The sequence below is a fragment of the Ranitomeya imitator genome, chromosome 2, assembly GCF_032444005.1.
Source record: "Ranitomeya imitator isolate aRanImi1 chromosome 2, aRanImi1.pri, whole genome shotgun sequence".
NCBI classification, from domain to species: Eukaryota; Metazoa; Chordata; class Amphibia; order Anura; family Dendrobatidae; genus Ranitomeya; species Ranitomeya imitator.
The window spans coordinates 160,759,477-160,778,145 of record NC_091283.1 but is presented as its reverse complement, the minus strand read 5'-3'; the positions used below and the strand labels follow the sequence as shown (position 1 = coordinate 160,778,145).

General features: G+C 40.5%; 1 protein-coding gene across 8 annotated transcripts in view; it reads left to right on the top strand.

The window, feature by feature from the left end:
• EXD3 (exonuclease 3'-5' domain containing 3) overlaps nucleotides 1–18,669 on the top strand; it is a 356,324-nt gene that overhangs the window by 275,433 nt on the left and 62,222 nt on the right. Inside the window, exon 23 of one of the 8 annotated variants that reach the window (XM_069747673.1) lies at nucleotides 3,766–3,875. The exons of the other annotated variants lie outside the window; for them this stretch is intronic. Coding sequence (XP_069603774.1) covers nucleotides 3,766–3,768 — 3 coding nt within the window. The 3' untranslated portion in view covers nucleotides 3,769–3,875. Of the gene's footprint in view, nucleotides 1–3,765; nucleotides 3,876–18,669 lie in introns of those variants that run through there. 8 annotated transcript variants of the gene reach the window in all.

Below are 18,669 nucleotides of genomic sequence, written 5' to 3'. Positions count from 1 at the left end.
GCTGCATACATCCTCAGCGTCCAACTCACAGCGGCCAGATGTTACAGCATAGTGGATGGAATTTGAAGAAATCCCATCTCCACTATGTGTGCAGGGACGCCTCCGGCTTCCCTGCGGAGACGGACATTCGGTGCATCTTCCGAGACCGCAGCATGCCATTTTATCTTGTGGAGACGCTCAGTCTCCGGAAGATAAATTTCCCTTCCAATGTGTAGGACGCTGTGATTCCCCACGGTTCAGTGAACACATGCGGAATCACCGCGCGTACAAAAGCCAGCAGCGTTTTGGACGGAGCAGACATGTGCTGCGTCCAAAGCGCTGCCGGTTACTGACCGTGGGAACATACTCTAATGGCTGCCAGTTCAGCTCACATGGGGGACATCACCCCTCACATGGGGGACATCACCTCTTTATCTTCTAACTATAATTACATTTTGGGACTCCTGTGTGTTCAGGACAATGCACAATTTCTGCACGAAATCTTCATAGGCGAGAGTGCTACCAACTCCTTATATCCATCTCATGCAATATCAGCAATATCAGCTTCGGCTTCTCAGATGTTACAGAAACCCAACCCCCCACCCCCCCCAAATAGGACCAGCACTGTTTAGGAAATAACAATTCTATAGCCACGATAACAAAAAGAAAAATAATGACCAGTTTGCTCTATCCATACTGTAGGTGCTACCAGAAACATGGTTCTCTATTATATTACACATCTGTGCTGCATTAGGCGGCTTCATATTATACAGCGTCATATTTTACTCTGTTCTCGTATACTTTGCTATATTATATTGCATTCCTATTTTATATATTACACTTTACTATGATACCTCTCTGCCATATTATGCTGCTTTTATATACGGTAGTTTATAATATAAACGTTACATTATACCTCTATTATATAAACGTTACATTATACCTCTATTATAGTACTGAATTACACTTTACTATATTATGCTACATTATATTCTACTCTTTTGTTTCTATCTACATGTTGCATTTTTGCCATGGACAAAAAACATTGTAATGTTTTGCAGCAGCAACAAAGAGAAGGCGGCTTCTGGAATCTCACGTGTTGCTTTTTTTTCCTTATAAATTTGAACCTTCAAAGCTTTTATTTTTCAAATCTGCAGCTTGTCAATTCTGTCAGCGTTTTCACCCATTCAAACAAATGGGAGAAACATGAGAGTAAAAACGCATCAAAAATGTGCAAAAAATCCCCCATCAAAACACACATTTTATGCAGCATTTTTACTGCCAACGCTGTTTTTATTTTTCAGCAGAAAAATCTATTGCAAATACTAATCGTGTGCACATAGCCTTATGCTCCGTTATATTATGTGACATTAAATGTCTTTATTTTATGTTGTTTAATGTTATATTATTCTGCCAGAATCTTTCCTACTTTGTCCTATGCCTCCCTGCTGCATTGTACTACTTTATATATAAGCTACTTTGTTATACAGCATTAAACATTACTATGTTCTCCTTTTGTGTATTCTGCTACTTTCTTGTTATGTTCCCTTCTAGATTTGTCCTTCTGTATTAGACATACTGCAAGCTCTGGACTTTACTGTAAAAAGAATGTAATGTAATATTTGACACTTTATATCTACTTCTAACTTTATTGTACTGCATTACAATATATCATATACTCTATTTATTGCATTGGATTAGCTGTATATCTAGGAGTCGTCGTTTTCATGTAAGTATATTGCAGCCCTATGACATGAGGAGTCCCCGCGCCATGCCAGGAGTAGGACCAGTGCTTCTCTTGTAGTTTGTGGTAAATTTGGGCGTCCTTCTTTTTTTCTTCCTTCTTGAAGAGGCATCAAGAGCCAGCGCCTCCTCCCCGTGGGAATTTTTGCTGTGAGCTTGTTTGGTGGAGGAAAGTTCCCTGTGAGTCAGGGCTGGTTCATTGTGTGAAGACACCTGATCGTTGGGCCAGAGATAGGGGGTGTTAGTTATCCGGCTCTCATTCCTCGCATTCTCCGAGTCTGCTCCTGGCAGATATTAGATTGCAAGCTTCACAGGTCACTGATATGTTACTCCATTTTACACGTTAGACATATATGTACAAGGGAAAGAAAACAACAAATTATATTTATGCATCAAAGTTGCAAATATTCAAAGGTGTCAATGTGGATCGGTGAATGGAAGAACCATTTGGCAGAACGAGAGGAACCAAAGAGAGGACTAGAACCGAGACATGGGTTGGATGACTAAATTATAAAGTAGCAGGGCAAAAGAGGTGTTATAAAATAAAATTACCTTTATTAACAAATGTGGTAAGTGGTGGCACTAAGGCGCTCACAAAACATGACTTAAATTCATAAAAGGTATAAAACAGAAATAATCCAGTATAAGGAGGACACATTTGTTGATAAAGGTAATTTTATTTTATAACACCTCTTTTGCCGTTTTACTTTAGAATTTAGTCATGTAACCCATGTCTCGATTCTAGTCCTCTTTTTGGTTTCTCAAGTTTACACATGTGAACCATGTTTTTACTATATCCTATTGCATTTCCCATTTGGGTGCATCGGTCAGATCACACGTCTCCTCACCGCTTTGCAGGAACTTTTTTTTTTGCAGCTTGTATCTTACCAATAAAATGATGACGAGTCGCACAGGGATCCATCTGCTTCATGTACGGGGAATCTCAGCCCCTCTTTACCTTAGAGAAAAATTCTTTAATCCAACCTTTTGTCGTCTATAAGTCTGCACGACAACCTGAACAGGTACTATGTATGACAGCTCTGACAACCGTCATCGTCACCCAAAATTTTTACTTTGAACAGATCTCCAAGCAGAGCTCATCTGAGCGTTAGAAATGTGAAACTCCGTATGTTGTACGACCTCATGGAGCCTTGCTGGCAGCGTAATACAGGTTAAAGGGAACCTGTCACCTGAATTTGGTGGGACTGGTTTTCGGTCATATGGGCGGAGTTTTCGGGTGTTTGATTCACCCTTTCCTTACCCTCTGGCTGCATGCTGGCCGCAATATTGGATTGAAGTTCATTCTATGTCCTCCGTAGTACACGCCTGCGCAAGGCAATCTTGCTTTGCGCAGGCGTGTACTACGGAGGACATAGAATGAACTTCTATCCAATATTGCGGGTAAGGAAAGGGTGAATCAAACACCCGAAAACTCCGCCCATATGACCGAAAACCGGTCCCGCCAAATTCAGGTGATAGGTTCCCTTTAATGAGTTCGTATTTTAGCCCCCTGGATACTGCGAGAAGCAAGTCACAAAAAGTTGAACTGACCTGGATTTTCTGCAACTTGCTTGTCATGGCTTCAGTACCTTAGGGGTCACAGTGTGAAACTGAGAAATAGCAGCTGCACAGAGCGATTTGTGGCAGCGTGACCCATGTCAAGGAAATAGTCGCTGTCTAGCCTCTATTCTTGTAGTATTATGATGTACTAATCTTTTGAGCTATTTTATAATATCTGAGAATGTTACACTATGAGATCACAATATTGTACTATCGTATTATACCGCTCTTTTATATTGTACTCTTACTATTAAGTCCTATGTGGGGAACAGGTTTGATTATTGACCTATATTCGCAAAGCTAACTTGGATCCCATGGCTCACAGGAACAATACTTGTCCTGGCTTTGTATTTGGGTCTTCAGGGAATTTTGCACATTGCATCCCCCGATGGTTTGCGTGTTTTTGTTCCACCTCAGCAGGATTTAGAAAGAATTCCACAATAAACATTACGGTGCATTGAACCTTATGTATTTTTTTTTTAGTGATGTGGCACAGAGGAACACCTGCCTCATGAGTTGTGAGAACTTCTTTGCCTGGGATCTGGAGCCACATCTCACCCACTCCTATACACCTGCCAGCAAGATCTCACCCCTCCCAGGTTAACTCCTTCCTGATGCTCTCATCTCTGGGACTGTCATTAAGGTTCATGCCCATCCTCCCGCTTTCCCACACTCATTGTAATATCCCTACACCCTGGCTTAGGACCGAAGTCTGCAGGCAAGTTAGTCAGTGCATCGGCCGAGGGTTTGAACGCTTTTCTAATGAGAACCCTGATGTTTCTTGGAGGCAAAATTGTTCAGATTCCCCATCTAAAGATAAAGTTAGTAGTCACTTAGGGAAATATTCTCAATTTTAATAGAAGTGGAATCAGGGGTTGTTTAATGTTTCACATCCAGAGTGACTTGTGTGCTACATTTCCCATCAGTACCCACACTAAACATGCGGAAAGAAAAATGATCGTCCTATGGTAAAGCCAGTAACGGAACTGATCATACCTGTCCCCTTAACATAAAACTTATAATGGTCCTCTTATAACTTCAGGACCAAAAAAGGTAAAGATTCATTGAAAAAAAACTTATTTGCAAATATTCTCCAAGCATGGAGTGTTGCTTTACTTGAAAGGACAGATGACCTAAAGGCTATCTGATATCTGTTTTTGGGTTGTTGTTTTTTACCCCATTATCAGCTATTTGAGGCTGCAGACAAGTTGACTCTTGTATGGTTATTTTACACATTATACGTCTCATGTTTAATTTATGCACAATCGTAAATTAAATAAAGTATGTATGTACATATATATATATATACACACACACACACACACACACACACACACACACACACACACGTGTATATGTAATTATACTATAATTCATTTCTTTATTCGATGTTAAAACAATAAAAAAAGGTCTAAAACACCAAAAAAATTCCAATAGCTTTCTTATTATTTTTGCCCTATAAAGCTTTTTTTTTTTTTTTTAATTTGACGACTTAGGTCTCCGATTGTCCAGGTGATTTGCACATTTTACGCATTTGCTACTTAATTCTGTGTCCATATTAACCATATTAAACAAATTTGTCCACACGAGTGTGCTTTCACCAGTACAGCATCTCGTGACTGGAGTTCATCATGTTAGCTGGGCCTGGGAACAGTGGGGCACTAAGTGCTGTCTGTAAGGAGATCTCACAGTCTGCAGTTGAGTAGAAGGCGAGAGAGCCCTCCTTAACCTCAAGGTCACCTTGTAGACAATGGACAGCTATTGAAGATCCTAGCTTCCATTTTCTTTTGTCATGCAGATTGTTGCCCCCCATTGTTAGGAAATCCCATGCCTCCTCCCTATATTCTCCTGCTGGACGTTCCTATGGGTGAGGGAAGCCGACTGAATTTTCCCACCGTACCTTTCATTTTGCCCAGTTCCCACAAGAAAACCTATCATGCAGATATGGAAAGTAATTCTGCTGTCAAATATACACTTCTCATGTTACCACCCCCAAGCATCTACTTATAGCTGGCCTGACAGCTCTGGATAATAGAAAATGTGGAAATGGAAAAGGATAACATCAAAGATTAAAAAATGATTAAAATTACCATATATATACATGTTTACATATAAAAATAATTTAATATTTTAATCCTTGACGTCATTATTTGTGTGTGTGTGTGTGTGTGTATATATATATATATATATTACACATAACGTTAAAGATTAAAAAGTATATATGTACTTATATGTACTTTTTACAATTCTTTTTCTATAATCTTTGTGTATGTATATATATATATATATATATATATATATATATATACAGTGGGGCAAAAAAGTATTTAGTCAGTCAGCAATAGTGCAAGTTCCACCACTTAAAAAGATGAGAGGCGTCTGTAATTTACATCATAGGTAGACCTCAACTATGGGAGACAAACTGAGAAAAAAAAATCCAGAAAATCACATTGTCTGTTTTTTTTATCATTTTTTTTTGCATTTTATGGTGGAAAATAAGTATTTGGTCAGAAACAAACAATCAAGATTTCTGGCTCTCACAGACCTGTAACTTCTTCTTTAAGAGTCTCCTCTTTCCTCCACTCATTACCTGTAGTAATGGCACCTGTTTAAACTTGTTATCAGTATAAAAAGACACCTGTGCACACCCTCAAACAGTCTGACTCCAAACTCCACTATAGTGAAGACCAAAGAGCTGTCAAAGGACACCAGAAACCAAATTGTAGCCCTGCACCAGGCTGGGAAGACTGAATCTGCAATAGCCAACCAGCTTGGAGTGAAGAAATCAACAGTGGGAGCAATAATTAGAAAATGGAAGACATACAAGACCACTGATAATCTCCCTCGATCTGGGGCTCCACGCAAAATCCCACCCCGTGGGGTCAGAATGATCACAAGAACGGTGAGCAAAAATCCCAGAACCACGCGGGGGGACCTAGTGAATGAACTGCAGAGAGCTGGGACCAATGTAACAAGGCCTACCATAAGTAACACACTACGCCACCATGGACTCAGATCCTGCAGTGCCAGACGTGTCCCACTGCTTAAGCCAGTACATGTCCGGGCCCATCTGTAGTTTGCTAGAGAGCATTTGGATGATCCAGAGGAGTTTTGGGAGAATGTCCTATGGTCTGATGAAACCAAACTGGAACTGTTTGGTAGAAACACAACTTGTCGTGTTTGGAGGAAAAAGAATACTGAGTTGCATCCATCAAACACCATACCTACTGTAAAGCATGGTGGTGGAAACATCATGCTTTGGGGCTGTTTCTCTGCAAAGGGGCCAGGAATACTGATCCGGGTACATGAAAGAATGAATGGGGCCATGTATCGTGAGATTTTGAGTGCAAACCTTCCATCAGCAAGGGCATTGAATATGAAACATGGCTGGGTCTTTCAACATGACAATGATCCAAAGCACACCGCCAGGGCAACGAAGGAGTGGCTTCGTAAGAAGCATTTCAAGGTCCTGGAGTGGCCTAGCCAGTCTCCAGATCTCAACCCTATAGAAAACCTTTGGAGGGAGTTGAAAGTCCGTGTTGCCAAGCGAAAAGCCAAAAACATCACTGCTCTAGAGGAGATCTGCATGGAGGAATGGGCCAACATACCAACAACAGTGTGTGGCAACCTTGTGAAGACTTACAGAAAACGTTTGACCTCTGTCATTGCCAACAAAGGATATATTACAAAGTATTGAGATGAAATTTTGTTTCTGACCAAATACTTATTTTCCACCATAATATGCAAATAAAATGTTAAAAAAACAGACAATGTGATTTTCTGGATTTTTTTTTCTCAGTTTGTCTCCCATAGTTGAGGTCTACCTATGATGTAAATTACAGACGTCTCTCATCTTTTTAAGTGGTGGAACTTGCACTATTGCTGACTGACTAAATACTTTTTTGCCCCACTGTATATATATATATATATATATATATATATATATATATATATATATACATAAAAAAGAAAGTAAGAAAATAAAAATTGTGATTTATCTGTTTAATATTGTGTTATACAGTCATGGACAAAAGTATTGACATCCCTGCAATTCTGTCAGATAATACTCAGTTTCTTCCTGAAAATGATTGCAAACACAAATTATTTGGTATTATTATCTTCATTTAATTTGTCTTAAATGAAAAAAACACAAAAGAGAATGAAGCAAAAAGCAAAACATTGATCATATCACACAAAACTCCAAAAATGGGCCAGACAAAAGTATTGGCACCCTCAGCTTGGTTGTGCAACTTGGTTGCACAACCTTTAGCCAAAATAACTGCGACCAACCGCTTCCGGTAACCATCAACGAGTTTCTTACAAAGCTCTGCTGGAATTTTAGACCATTGTTCTTTGGCAAACTGCTCCAGGTCCCTGATATTTGAAGGGTGCCTTCTCCAAACTGCCATTTTTAGATCTCTCCACAGGTGTTCTATGGGATTCAGGTCTGGACTCATTGCTGGCCACCTTACAAGTCTCCAGTGCTTTCTCTCAAACCATTCTCTACTGCTTTTTGAAGTGTGTTTTGGGTCATTGTCCTGCTGGAAGACCCATGACCTCTGATGGAGACCCAGCTTTCTTACACTGGGCCCTACATTATGCTGCAAAAGTTGTTGGTAGTCTTCAGACTTCATAATGCCATGCACACGGTCAAGCAGTCCAGTGCCAGAGGCAGCAAAGCAGCCCCAAAACATCAGGGAACCTCCGCCATGTTTGACTGTAGGCACCGTGTTCTTTTCTTTGAATGCCTCTTTTTTCTCCTGTAAACTCTATGTTGATGCCTTTGCCCAAAAAGCTCTACTTTTGTCTCATCTGACCAGAGAACATTCTTCCAAAATGTTTTAGGCTTTTTCAGGTAAGTTTTGGCAAACTCCAGCCTGGCTTTTTTATGTCTTGGGGTATGAAGTGGAGTCTTCCTGGGTCTCCTACCATACAGTCCCTTTTCATTCAGACGCCGACGGATAGTACGGGTTGACACTGTTGTACCCTGGGACTGCAGGGCAGCTTGAACTTGTTTGGATGTTAGTCGAGGTTCTTTATCCAACATCCGCACAATCTTGCGTTGAAATCTCTTGTCAATTTTTATTTTCTGTCCACATCTAGGGAGGTTAGCCACAGTGCCATGGGCTTTAAACTTCTTGATGACACTGCACACGGTAGACACAGGAACATTCAGGTCTTTGGAGATGGACTTGTAGCCTTGAGATTGCTCATGCTTCCTCACAATTTGGTTTCTCAAGTCCTCAGACCGTTCTTTGGTCTTCTTTCTTTTCTCCATGCTCAATGTGGTACACACAAGGACACAGGACAGAGGTTGAGTCAACTTTAATCCATGTCAACTGGCTGCAAGTGTGATTTAGTTATTGCCAACACCTCTTAGATGCCACAGGTAAGTTACAGGTGCTGTTAATTACACAAATTAGAGAAGCATCACATGATTTTTCGACCAGTGCCAATACTTTTGTCCACCCCCTTTTTTATGTTTGGTGTGGAATTATATCCAATTTGGCTTTAGGACAATTCTTTTTGTGTTTTTTTCATTTAAGACAAATTAAATAAAGATAATACCAAATAATTTGTGTTTGCAATCATTTTCAGGAAGAAAATGAGTATTATCTGACAGAATTGCAGGGGTGTCAATACTTTTGGCCATGACTGTACTTGCATAGTATTACTATAATTGATATACCATATATATACGAGTAGTATAAGCCGACCCGAGTATAAGCCGACCCCCCTAATTTTGCCACAAAAAACTGGGAAAACTCCATATAAAGCTGTGCCACATATAATGCTCCATATTGTTCATTATTGCACCATAGATGCTACATATAAAGCTGTGCCATATATAATGCTCCATACTGTTCATTATTGCTCCATAGATGTGCCATAGAAAGCTCTGCCATATAGGCTCTGCACCGTTCATTATTGCCCCATAGCTGCCATATAGTGCTCTGCGCCGTTCATTATTGCCCCGTAGATGTGCCATATAGTGCTCTGCACCGTTCATTCCTGCCCCATAGCTGTGCCATATAGTGCTCTGCACCGTTCATTCCTGCCCCAAAGCTGTGCCATATAGTGCTCTGCGCCGTTCATTCCTGCCCCATAGCTGTGCCATATAGTGCTCTGCACCGTTCATTATTGCCACATAGCTGCCATATAGTGCTCTGCGCCGTTCATTATTGCCCCATAGCTGTGCCATAGAAAGCTCTGCCATTGCTGCTGCTGCTGCAATAAAAAAAAATGCCATACTCACCTCGCTGCTTGCAGCTCCTCAGCGTCCCGGCGTCTCTCTGCACTGACTGATCAGGCAGAGGGCGCCGCGCACACTATATGCGTCATCGCGCCCTCTGACCTGAACAGTCAGTGCAAGAGGACGCGAAGACAGAGCGGCGCCCGGCGTGTGGAACGCGGACAGGTGAATATTACATACTTACCTAGTCCTGGCGGTCCTGACGCTCCCCCTGCCTGTCACACGGTCTTCGGTGCCGCAGCCTCTTCCTCTATCAGCGGTCACCGGCACCGCTGATTAGAGAAATGAATATGCGGCTCCACCCCTAAGGGAGGTGGAGCCGCATATTAATTTCTCTAATGAGCGGTCCCACGTGACCGCTGAACAGGGGAAGAGCTGCAGCAACGAAGACCGTGTGACAGGCAGGGGGAGCGTCAGGACCGCCGGGACTAGGTAAGTATGCCTCAGCGCCCTCTCCCCCTCACCCGCCGCCCCTCCCGCCCACCGTGACTCGAGTATAAGCCGAGAGGGGCACTTTCAGCCCAAAATTTTGGGCTGAAAATCTTGGCTTATACTCGAGTATATACGGTAATTGATATAAAGAGAAAAATGTGGCATGTGGTTTAGGATCTATGTGAATTTTTTTGATAGTTTATTAATATTTTTATATTTGCTTATATTAAATAGTAAAAATGTTGCAAAAAAAATGCTTTGACTTAAAAAAATAAAAATAAAAAAAAAATAAATTGTACAGAACATTCTTTTTCTAAAATATTTAGTACTACGGTATATAGAAAGTATAAAGTATAGTAAAAGGTCGTTTATTCCAGTATGGAATTATCCTCAAACTCTGATATTCTGATCACATACCCAGTAATTATTATTATTATTATTATTTTTTTTAAACCGTTTTGAGATAAAAATGAAAAATAACAAAACAGAAATTAAAGGGACATTTTTAAGGGAATCTGTCACCCCATTTTTGGCCTATAAGCTAAGCCCACCGGCATCAGCGGCTTATCTACAGCATTCTATAATGCTGTGTATAAGCCCCCCATGTAACATAGTTATTAAGGTTGAAGGAAGACTTTAAGTCCATCTAGTTCAACCCATAGCCTAACCTAACATGCCCTAACATGTTGATCCAGAAGAAGGCAAAAAAAAACATGTGGCAAAGAGTAAGCTCCACATTGGGGAAAAAAAAATTCCTTCCCGACTCAACATACGGCAATCAGAGTAGTTCCCTGGATCAACGCCCTATCAAGGAATCTAGTGTATATATCCTGTAACATTATACTTTTCAAGAAAGGCATCCAGTCCCCTTTAATTTAAGTAATGAATCACTTATTACAACATCATACGGCAGAGAGTTCCATAGTCTCACTGCTCTTACAGTAAAGAACCCGCGTCTGTTATTATGCCTAAACCTTCTTTCCTCCAGACGTAGAGGATGCCCCCTTGTCCCTGTCTTAGGTCTATGATTAAAAAGATCATCAGAAAGGTCTTTGTACTGTCCCCTCATATATTTATACATTAAAATAAGATCACCCCTTATCCTTTGTTTTTCCAAACTAAATATCCCCAAGTGTAATAACCTTTCTTGGTATTGCAGACCCCCCAGTCCTCTAATAATCTTGGTCGCTCTTCTCTGCACCCGCTCTAGTTCAGCTATGTCTTTCTTATACACCGGAGACCAGAACTGTGCACAGTATTCTAAGTGTGGTCGAACTAGTGACTTGTATAGAGGTAAAATTATGTTCTCCTCATGTGCATCTATGCCTCTTTTAATGCATCCCATTATTTTATTTGCCTTTGTAGCAGCTGCCTGACACTGGCAACTGAACATGAGTTTGTCATCCACCCATACACCCAGGTCTTTTTCTTTGATGGTTTTGCCCAGAGTTTTATGATTAAGCACATAGTTATACATCTTATTACTTCTACCCAAGTGCATGACCTTACATTTATCCCCATTAAAGCTCATTTGCCATTTGTCAGCCCAAGCTTCTAGTTTACATAAATCATCCTGTAATATAAAATTGTCCTTCTCTGTATTGATTACCCTGCAGAGTTGTCATCTGCAAATATTGAAATTCTGCTCTGTATGCCCACTACAAGGTCATTAATAAATGTTAAAAAGAAGAGGGCCCAATACTGACCCCTGTGGTACCCCACTGCTAACCGCAACCCAGTCTGAGTGTGCTCCATTAATATCCACCCTTTGTTTCCTATCCCTGAGCCAGCTTTTAACCCACTTACACATATTTTCCCCTATCCCCATTATTCTCATTTTATGTATCAACTTTTTGTGTGGCACCGTATCAAAAGCTTTTGAAAAGTCCATATACACTAGATCCACTGGGTTCCCTTGGTCCAGTCCGGAACTTACCTGTTCATAGAAATTGATCAGATTAGTCTGACATGAACGGTCCCTAGTAAACCAGTGCTGATACTGGGTTATGAGGTTATTCCTCTTCAGATACTCCAGTATAGCATCCCTTAGAATGCCCTCCAGGATTTCACCCACAGTAGAGGTTAAGTTTACTGGCCTATAATTTCCGAGTTCAGTTTTTGCCCCCTTTTTGAATATTGGCACCACATTTGCTATACGCCAGTCCTGTGGTACAGACCCTGTTATTATGGAGTCTTTAAAGATTAAAAATAATGGTCTATCGATGACTGTACTTAATTCCTGCAGTACTCGGGGGTGTATGCCATCCGGGCCTGGAGATTTGTCAATTTTAGTGATTTTTAGACGCCGCCGCACTTCCTGCTGGATTAAGCAGGTGACATTTAATGGGGAATTTTTGTTATCACTTATCATATTGTCTGCCATGGAATTTTCTTGTGTAAATACTGATGAAAAAAGTCATTTAGCATATTGGCTTTTTCCTCATCCTCATCCACCATTTCACCCAGACTATTTTTAAGGGGGTCAACGCTATCATTTTTTAGTTTCTTACTATTTACGTAGTTAAATAATATTTTGGGATTATTTTTACTCTCTGGCAATGAGTCTCTCTGTCTCCATTTTTGCTGTCTTGATTTGCTTTTTACAGAATTTAATTTAATTTTCTGTATTTATTTAATGCCTCATCACTACCTACTTCCTTTAATTCTCTAAATGCTTTCTGTCACTTATTGCACCCCTTACAGCTCTATTTAGCCATATTGGCTTCCTCCTATTTCTGGTATGTTTATTCCCATACGGTATATACTGTGCACAGGTCCTATCCAGGATGCTAATAAATGTCTCCCATTTTCTTTGTGAATTTTTATGTCTCAGGATATCGTCCCAGTTAATTGCACCAAGATCCTCTCTCATCCGTTGGAAATTTGCCCTCCTGAAGTTTAGTGTCCTTGTAACCCCTCTACTACATATCTTATTAAAGGATACACGAAAACTTATTATTTTGTGATCACTATTCCCCAAGTGACCCCCAACCCTTATATTTGATATGCGGTCTGGCCTGTTGGTTAATATTATGTCTAGCAGTGCCCCCCTTCTTGTTGGGTCCTGAACCAGTTGTGAAAGGTAATTGTCTCTCATAGTTGTCAAAAACCGATTACCTTTGCTGGAACTGCAGGTTTCTGTTAGTGGGTGTTCGGTTCTTCCTTTTTTTGGTTTATATGTATTGGCTGACGGGGCTTGCCCTCTGGTGGCTCTCAGGGCCCTTTGTAGGTTTACGTACTTTGTCTGCCCTGTTGAGGGCAAAGTGAAGTACTGCAGTGCGACGGCGCCGGGGAAGGTCAGAGAGTCCCAGCGCCTGCGCACTGCAGTACTTTACGCTACCCTCAACAGGGCAGACAAAGTACGCCTGCGCCGGAGCCGCGGCAGGAAGAAAAGAAGAGGACGTCATCGGAAGAAGATGGGAGGCGCTGGACCCAGACCGCCCCTGGGTGAGTATAATCTTAACCTCTTTTTCTCATCTTTCAGGTAACATTGGGGGCTTATGTACAGCATTACAGAATGCTGTAGATAAGCCCCTGATGCCGGTGGCGTTAGCTTATAGGCCAAAAATGGGGTGACTGATTTCCTTAAAAATGTACCAGTACACAATCCGTTCATTTGAATGGGAATTGAAGTGTCATAAAATGTTTTTCCAATCTTTCAGCAGTTTTTCCTCTAGATTAGAAAAAAATGCAGTCTGCACAACTTTTTGGTCTGGCAAAAAATGAAAAACTAATGGATTGCAAAAACATACAATTTTTGTTTCATTGATGTTTCTGAGAAACTGATCAAATCAGATGGTCAACCATTATGTCATCAGTTAATGGACCCGTTTTTTAGCACTTCACATGCCCAGAAGGCTGGAGCATTTTAGAGACCCCCTAGTAATAGCACATGTACTGTAATAGGAGTAAAACTGATATAAAATGGAAACCATAGGTCCCATTTTTATGCAGATCCTTTTTTTTTTTAAAGAAGGATCCGTTCATGAAGGGAAACTTTACTTTCTTTTTGCAACCATTTTTCCTTTGTTCATATTACATCCATTTTTTTAAATACCAGATCCATTGCAAATAATAATAAACTTTATATGGCGCCAACATATTCCGCAGCGCTTTACAGATAAACGGTTTCAAACACAACAGTCATAAGTAACAGCGTTAACAAATAGATGATAACTACATGTGAACAGAGTCTAATGGGCAGGCCATCAGCAGAAAATTGATCTTCTCTGGAGTTTTGCTACTTAATTTGTCTCTTTAATACCTATATATATTTTTTATGCTTTCCCACAAGGAAAGGTTACAAATAAACCAGAGAAGCAGGTATAATGGGCCACAGCAAGTGTCCTCTAAAATAATGCAAAACTTTTGTCATTTTCTCACCCTGTGAGTTATACTTTTACAATGACAACTTTGCATATAAAATAGTTTACGACTAACAAATATCAAGAGTGATCTCCACATGGACTTTTTATTTGTTGTGTAATTTTGTGGGGTTTTTTGCATTTTCTCTTCTTTTTCTTATTTTTTCCTGAACTCTGGTGAGGTGGATGTGAGATCTGTATCAGTTCGTCCATAACAGGAGATTACATCTTCCCAAGCTGCTGTCTGTATGACAAGCGGAAGCTTGTTCCCAGGCCACATTAACATGTGTGACAGGAAGATTCTCCAGTCACACCCAGCCTTCCTGTGAATCTGTCACCAAGAATCACTTTGTCACGCTGCTCAGTAAATCAGGGCCTCAGATCTGCTCATCCTGGATGGTTTCACTTATCAAAGCAGGGAAGTGACGGTAGAAAGAAGATGACAGTGCAAGACCATATGTACATATTGATAGTTTTGGGTATTTTTTTATTTCGGGTTTTTAGTAAATATTCTGAATCTCAAATACAATACATTGGTAACGGGAGTATAAAACAATGGATTCCACATCTAAGACACTTTAGCAGTATTTGTACATCTACCAGATGAATGGAGCAAGATTGCAAATGAGGACAGGAGCACAACTGTGCAGGCAAAGTGCACATTGCAGTGCTCTCTTTATAAAGGGCCACTACAGAGAAATAGATTACCTTGAGTCCCTATGGGTGGCAGTATCTGCCTGGACAGTGGCCATTGTTGGGGTGTAAGTACCTGAGGATGTGCTCTTTTATGCAGAAGGTTGGTGGGGGCCTCTCTTAATTAGATGAATGAACAGGTGGTGATACTTTAGCCCAGTATTAGTACATTTTATGCAAAGCTTTCACGTGATTCCCTACAGGGTGAAACGATGGCTACACTCATTTGATAGAACTTGGTTGATGGACGATCAGCCGAGCGGGTGATTGTTACACCAACATATCCATACTCAGAGCGTTCTAATAGTTTTAACCCATTTAAGTAGCCCTGCGACTTGTTGCTTACAGCCTTAAACAGTTTGTTTAAGGTCTAACCTGTAATGTAGATGAGTAATTCTAGGATTGCTTAATCCAAAACTTTTCTCTCTGCTTGATTCTTAAGGTTCTCCAGAATGGGATCTAAACTTTATAGCTTAAGGGGGACACCTAGTTTTAAGGACACTATACAAATTAGATTAATGTCAACCAAACCCGACATTGATGTGTATTGTGGCCTCGAGACTAAGTCTGGGGAAAAATGGATCTAGCATGTCTGATTTCGGACTTTGTCATTTTGTTCTTTTAAGGCCTTCCATATACTCATGTCAGGCAAACCCACCAGTGTTGATAGGCTTGGCCAACAGTACAACATGTATCTCGACCTACAGATGATTGCTGGGGAAGTTGAAGGGAATCTGTGAGCAGGTTATTACTCTGTAATCTGAACAGTTATGTGGTTAAAACAATATCAGAAAAAATCCGTCAGCATGCTCAAATAACAGCTATCAGCCGGATCATGCAGAAAATAACCACTTATAAATCCATGTGTTTGTTTAAAAAGTAGCGTAATTTTATTTAAACATTTATAAAAACACATACAGCTCAAAATAGAAACAACAAGGTGCCTCTCGTGTGAGGGAAGCTTGCTAAAAATATCAGGTAAGAATAATGAAAAAAACTAAAATTAACACAAATTACAACAGCTGGACTGTAGTAATCAATGGAAACAACAGGTCTAAATACCAAATAATCCCAGATTTACATGCGTAATATCACCTTAAATCCACTGTAATATATTCATTAAAGTCAAAAAAGTATATTAGGTACCTAGTAAATAAGTGTACAATAGTCCTAACAACTGTGAAACAGTATAGGTAAGGTGCATAAATGAGTTTTTTGGGATCAGTATTTACCTATTAGTAGTGAAATTCCAGTGTGGCGTCCACCGTTAAGGAGAGCGATATGGCCGTGCCTCCCGCCACCCATACTCGCGTATCGTAATGCCTTCTTCAGGGGGCGTGTATGGGGAAGGTGAAATGCCGTTTTTTTATATACTGCGCTCGGCCAATAGAATACCGCCGATGATGTGTATATAGATATTCACCGCGCATTAATTTGACCGGGTGAGTGTTGGCGCGCCGCCCACTAAGCACATGACTCATCTTGTGACTCGCCACTTCCGGTATCTGAGCGCAAGCCCGCAGCGCCGTCAGTAACTAGACGGCGGTGCGTACCAGAGTCCCACAGAACCGAAAGTCCGCGCAATCACAGTCAGTGCGCATGTAGGTGCACGCTCCAATCGGTCAAAATTAATATTAAAAGCATGTAATATAAGAATCAAAATGTACCTACCCTAAGCATGAATGAGGGCAATAAGGTGAGCCGAAAAATTAAAATGCAAGGTGAAAAAGTGGAACATTGGATGTGCAATATTAGAAGAAAAAAGAAAGAATAAAAAAATAAAATAAACATATATTAGCTAATTATATATATGCAAATATATTGCAAAAACCATTAATGTTTCTACTAAAAGTAATACATAAAAATGATAATAGAAACAAAATATGATTTTGTACAAAAACGTGAACGTGCAGATAACAAATGCATAAAGCATTGTATGTATTATAGAATCATAAAGTGACTAGTGCTGTATATTAAGGACCTAGGACGAGCCGTGATGAATTAAATGGTAGAATAATTCTAGCATGAATACATGTAGTAAAATTAAAGTGACAGTGCATAATTAATGTTGAAAGAGTGTGTAGACAATAAATATATGCCGTGACATGGCACTAATAAACAACTTTTCATATTATTATAAGTATGTGAGTCATCATGGAAAAAGTATATAAAGGTACATAAGGTACATGCAGTATAATAGAAAGTTCATAATAGATAGCTTTTCTTGCTACAAAGGGTGCATGGGTCATCAGAGATCACATCTTCATAGGAACATCTGCATCAATTCACATGGGCTCAACAACCAGAAAGGCTTCAGGAAAAATGACTTCTTCCACAAGGGCAGTATATTTTCAGATAGTCAAATAAAGGTACCAAAAATATCTAAATTAAAAAAAAAAGGGAGGCACGGGAGGTGGCGGGAAGCACGGCCATATCGCTCTTCTTAACGCTGGACTCCACACTGGAATTTCTCTTCTAATAGGTAAATACTGATCGCAAAAACTCCTTTATGCACCTTACCTATACGGTTTCACAGTTGTTAGGACTATTGTACACTTATTTACTAGGTACCTAATATACTTTTTTGACTTTAATGAATATATGACAGTGGATTTAAGGTGATATTACGCATGTAAATCTGGGATTATTTGGTATTTAGAGCTATTGTTTCCATTGATTACTACAGTCCAGCTGTTATAATAATAATAATAATTTTATTTATATAGCGCCAACATATTCCGCAGCGCTTTACAAATTATAGAGGGGACTTGTACAGACAATAGACATTACAGCATAACAGAAATCACAGTTCAAAATAGATACCAAGAGGAGTGAGGGCACTGCTCGCAAGCTTACAATCTATGAGGAAAAGGGGAGACACGAGAGGTGGATGGTAACAATTGCTTTAGTTATTCGGACCAGCCATAGTGTAAAGGTACCGTTACACTAAACGACTTACCAACGATCACGACCAGCGATACGACCTGGCCGTGATCGTTGGTAAGTCATTGTGTGGTCGCTGGGGAGCTGTCACACAGACGGCTCTCTCCAGCGACCAACGATTCGGGGAAAGACTTCGGCATCGTTGAAACTGTCTTCAACGATGCCAAAGTCCCCGGGTAACCAGGGTAAACATCGGGTTACTAAGTGCAGGGCCGCGCTTAGTAACCCGATATTTCTAGAAATGTTTTTGAGGTGCAGATAAGAAGAGCGAGCCAGTGATCGGATGTGGGGGGTGAATGAAAGCTCAGAATCAAGGATGACCCCAAGGCAGCGGGCATGTTGCTTTGCAGTAATGGTAGAACCGCACACGGAGATGGCAATGTCAGGCACCTTAATGTCAGGTTAATAGAGGGAGAAAACACGAGGAGTTCAGTTTTTGACAGGTTCAGTTTCAGTTAGAGGGAGGACATGATGTTAGAGACAGCGGTAAGACAATCACTGGTGTTTTCTAAAAAGGTTGGCGTGATAACAGGAGAAGACGTGTATAATTGGGTGTCGTCAGCATAGAGATGGTACTGGAAACCAAATCTACTGATTGTTTGTCCAATAGGGGCAGTATACAAAGAGGAGGGGGCCTAGGACTGATCCTTGAGGAACCCCAACAGTAAGGGGAAGGTGAGAGGAGGAGGAACCAGCAAAACA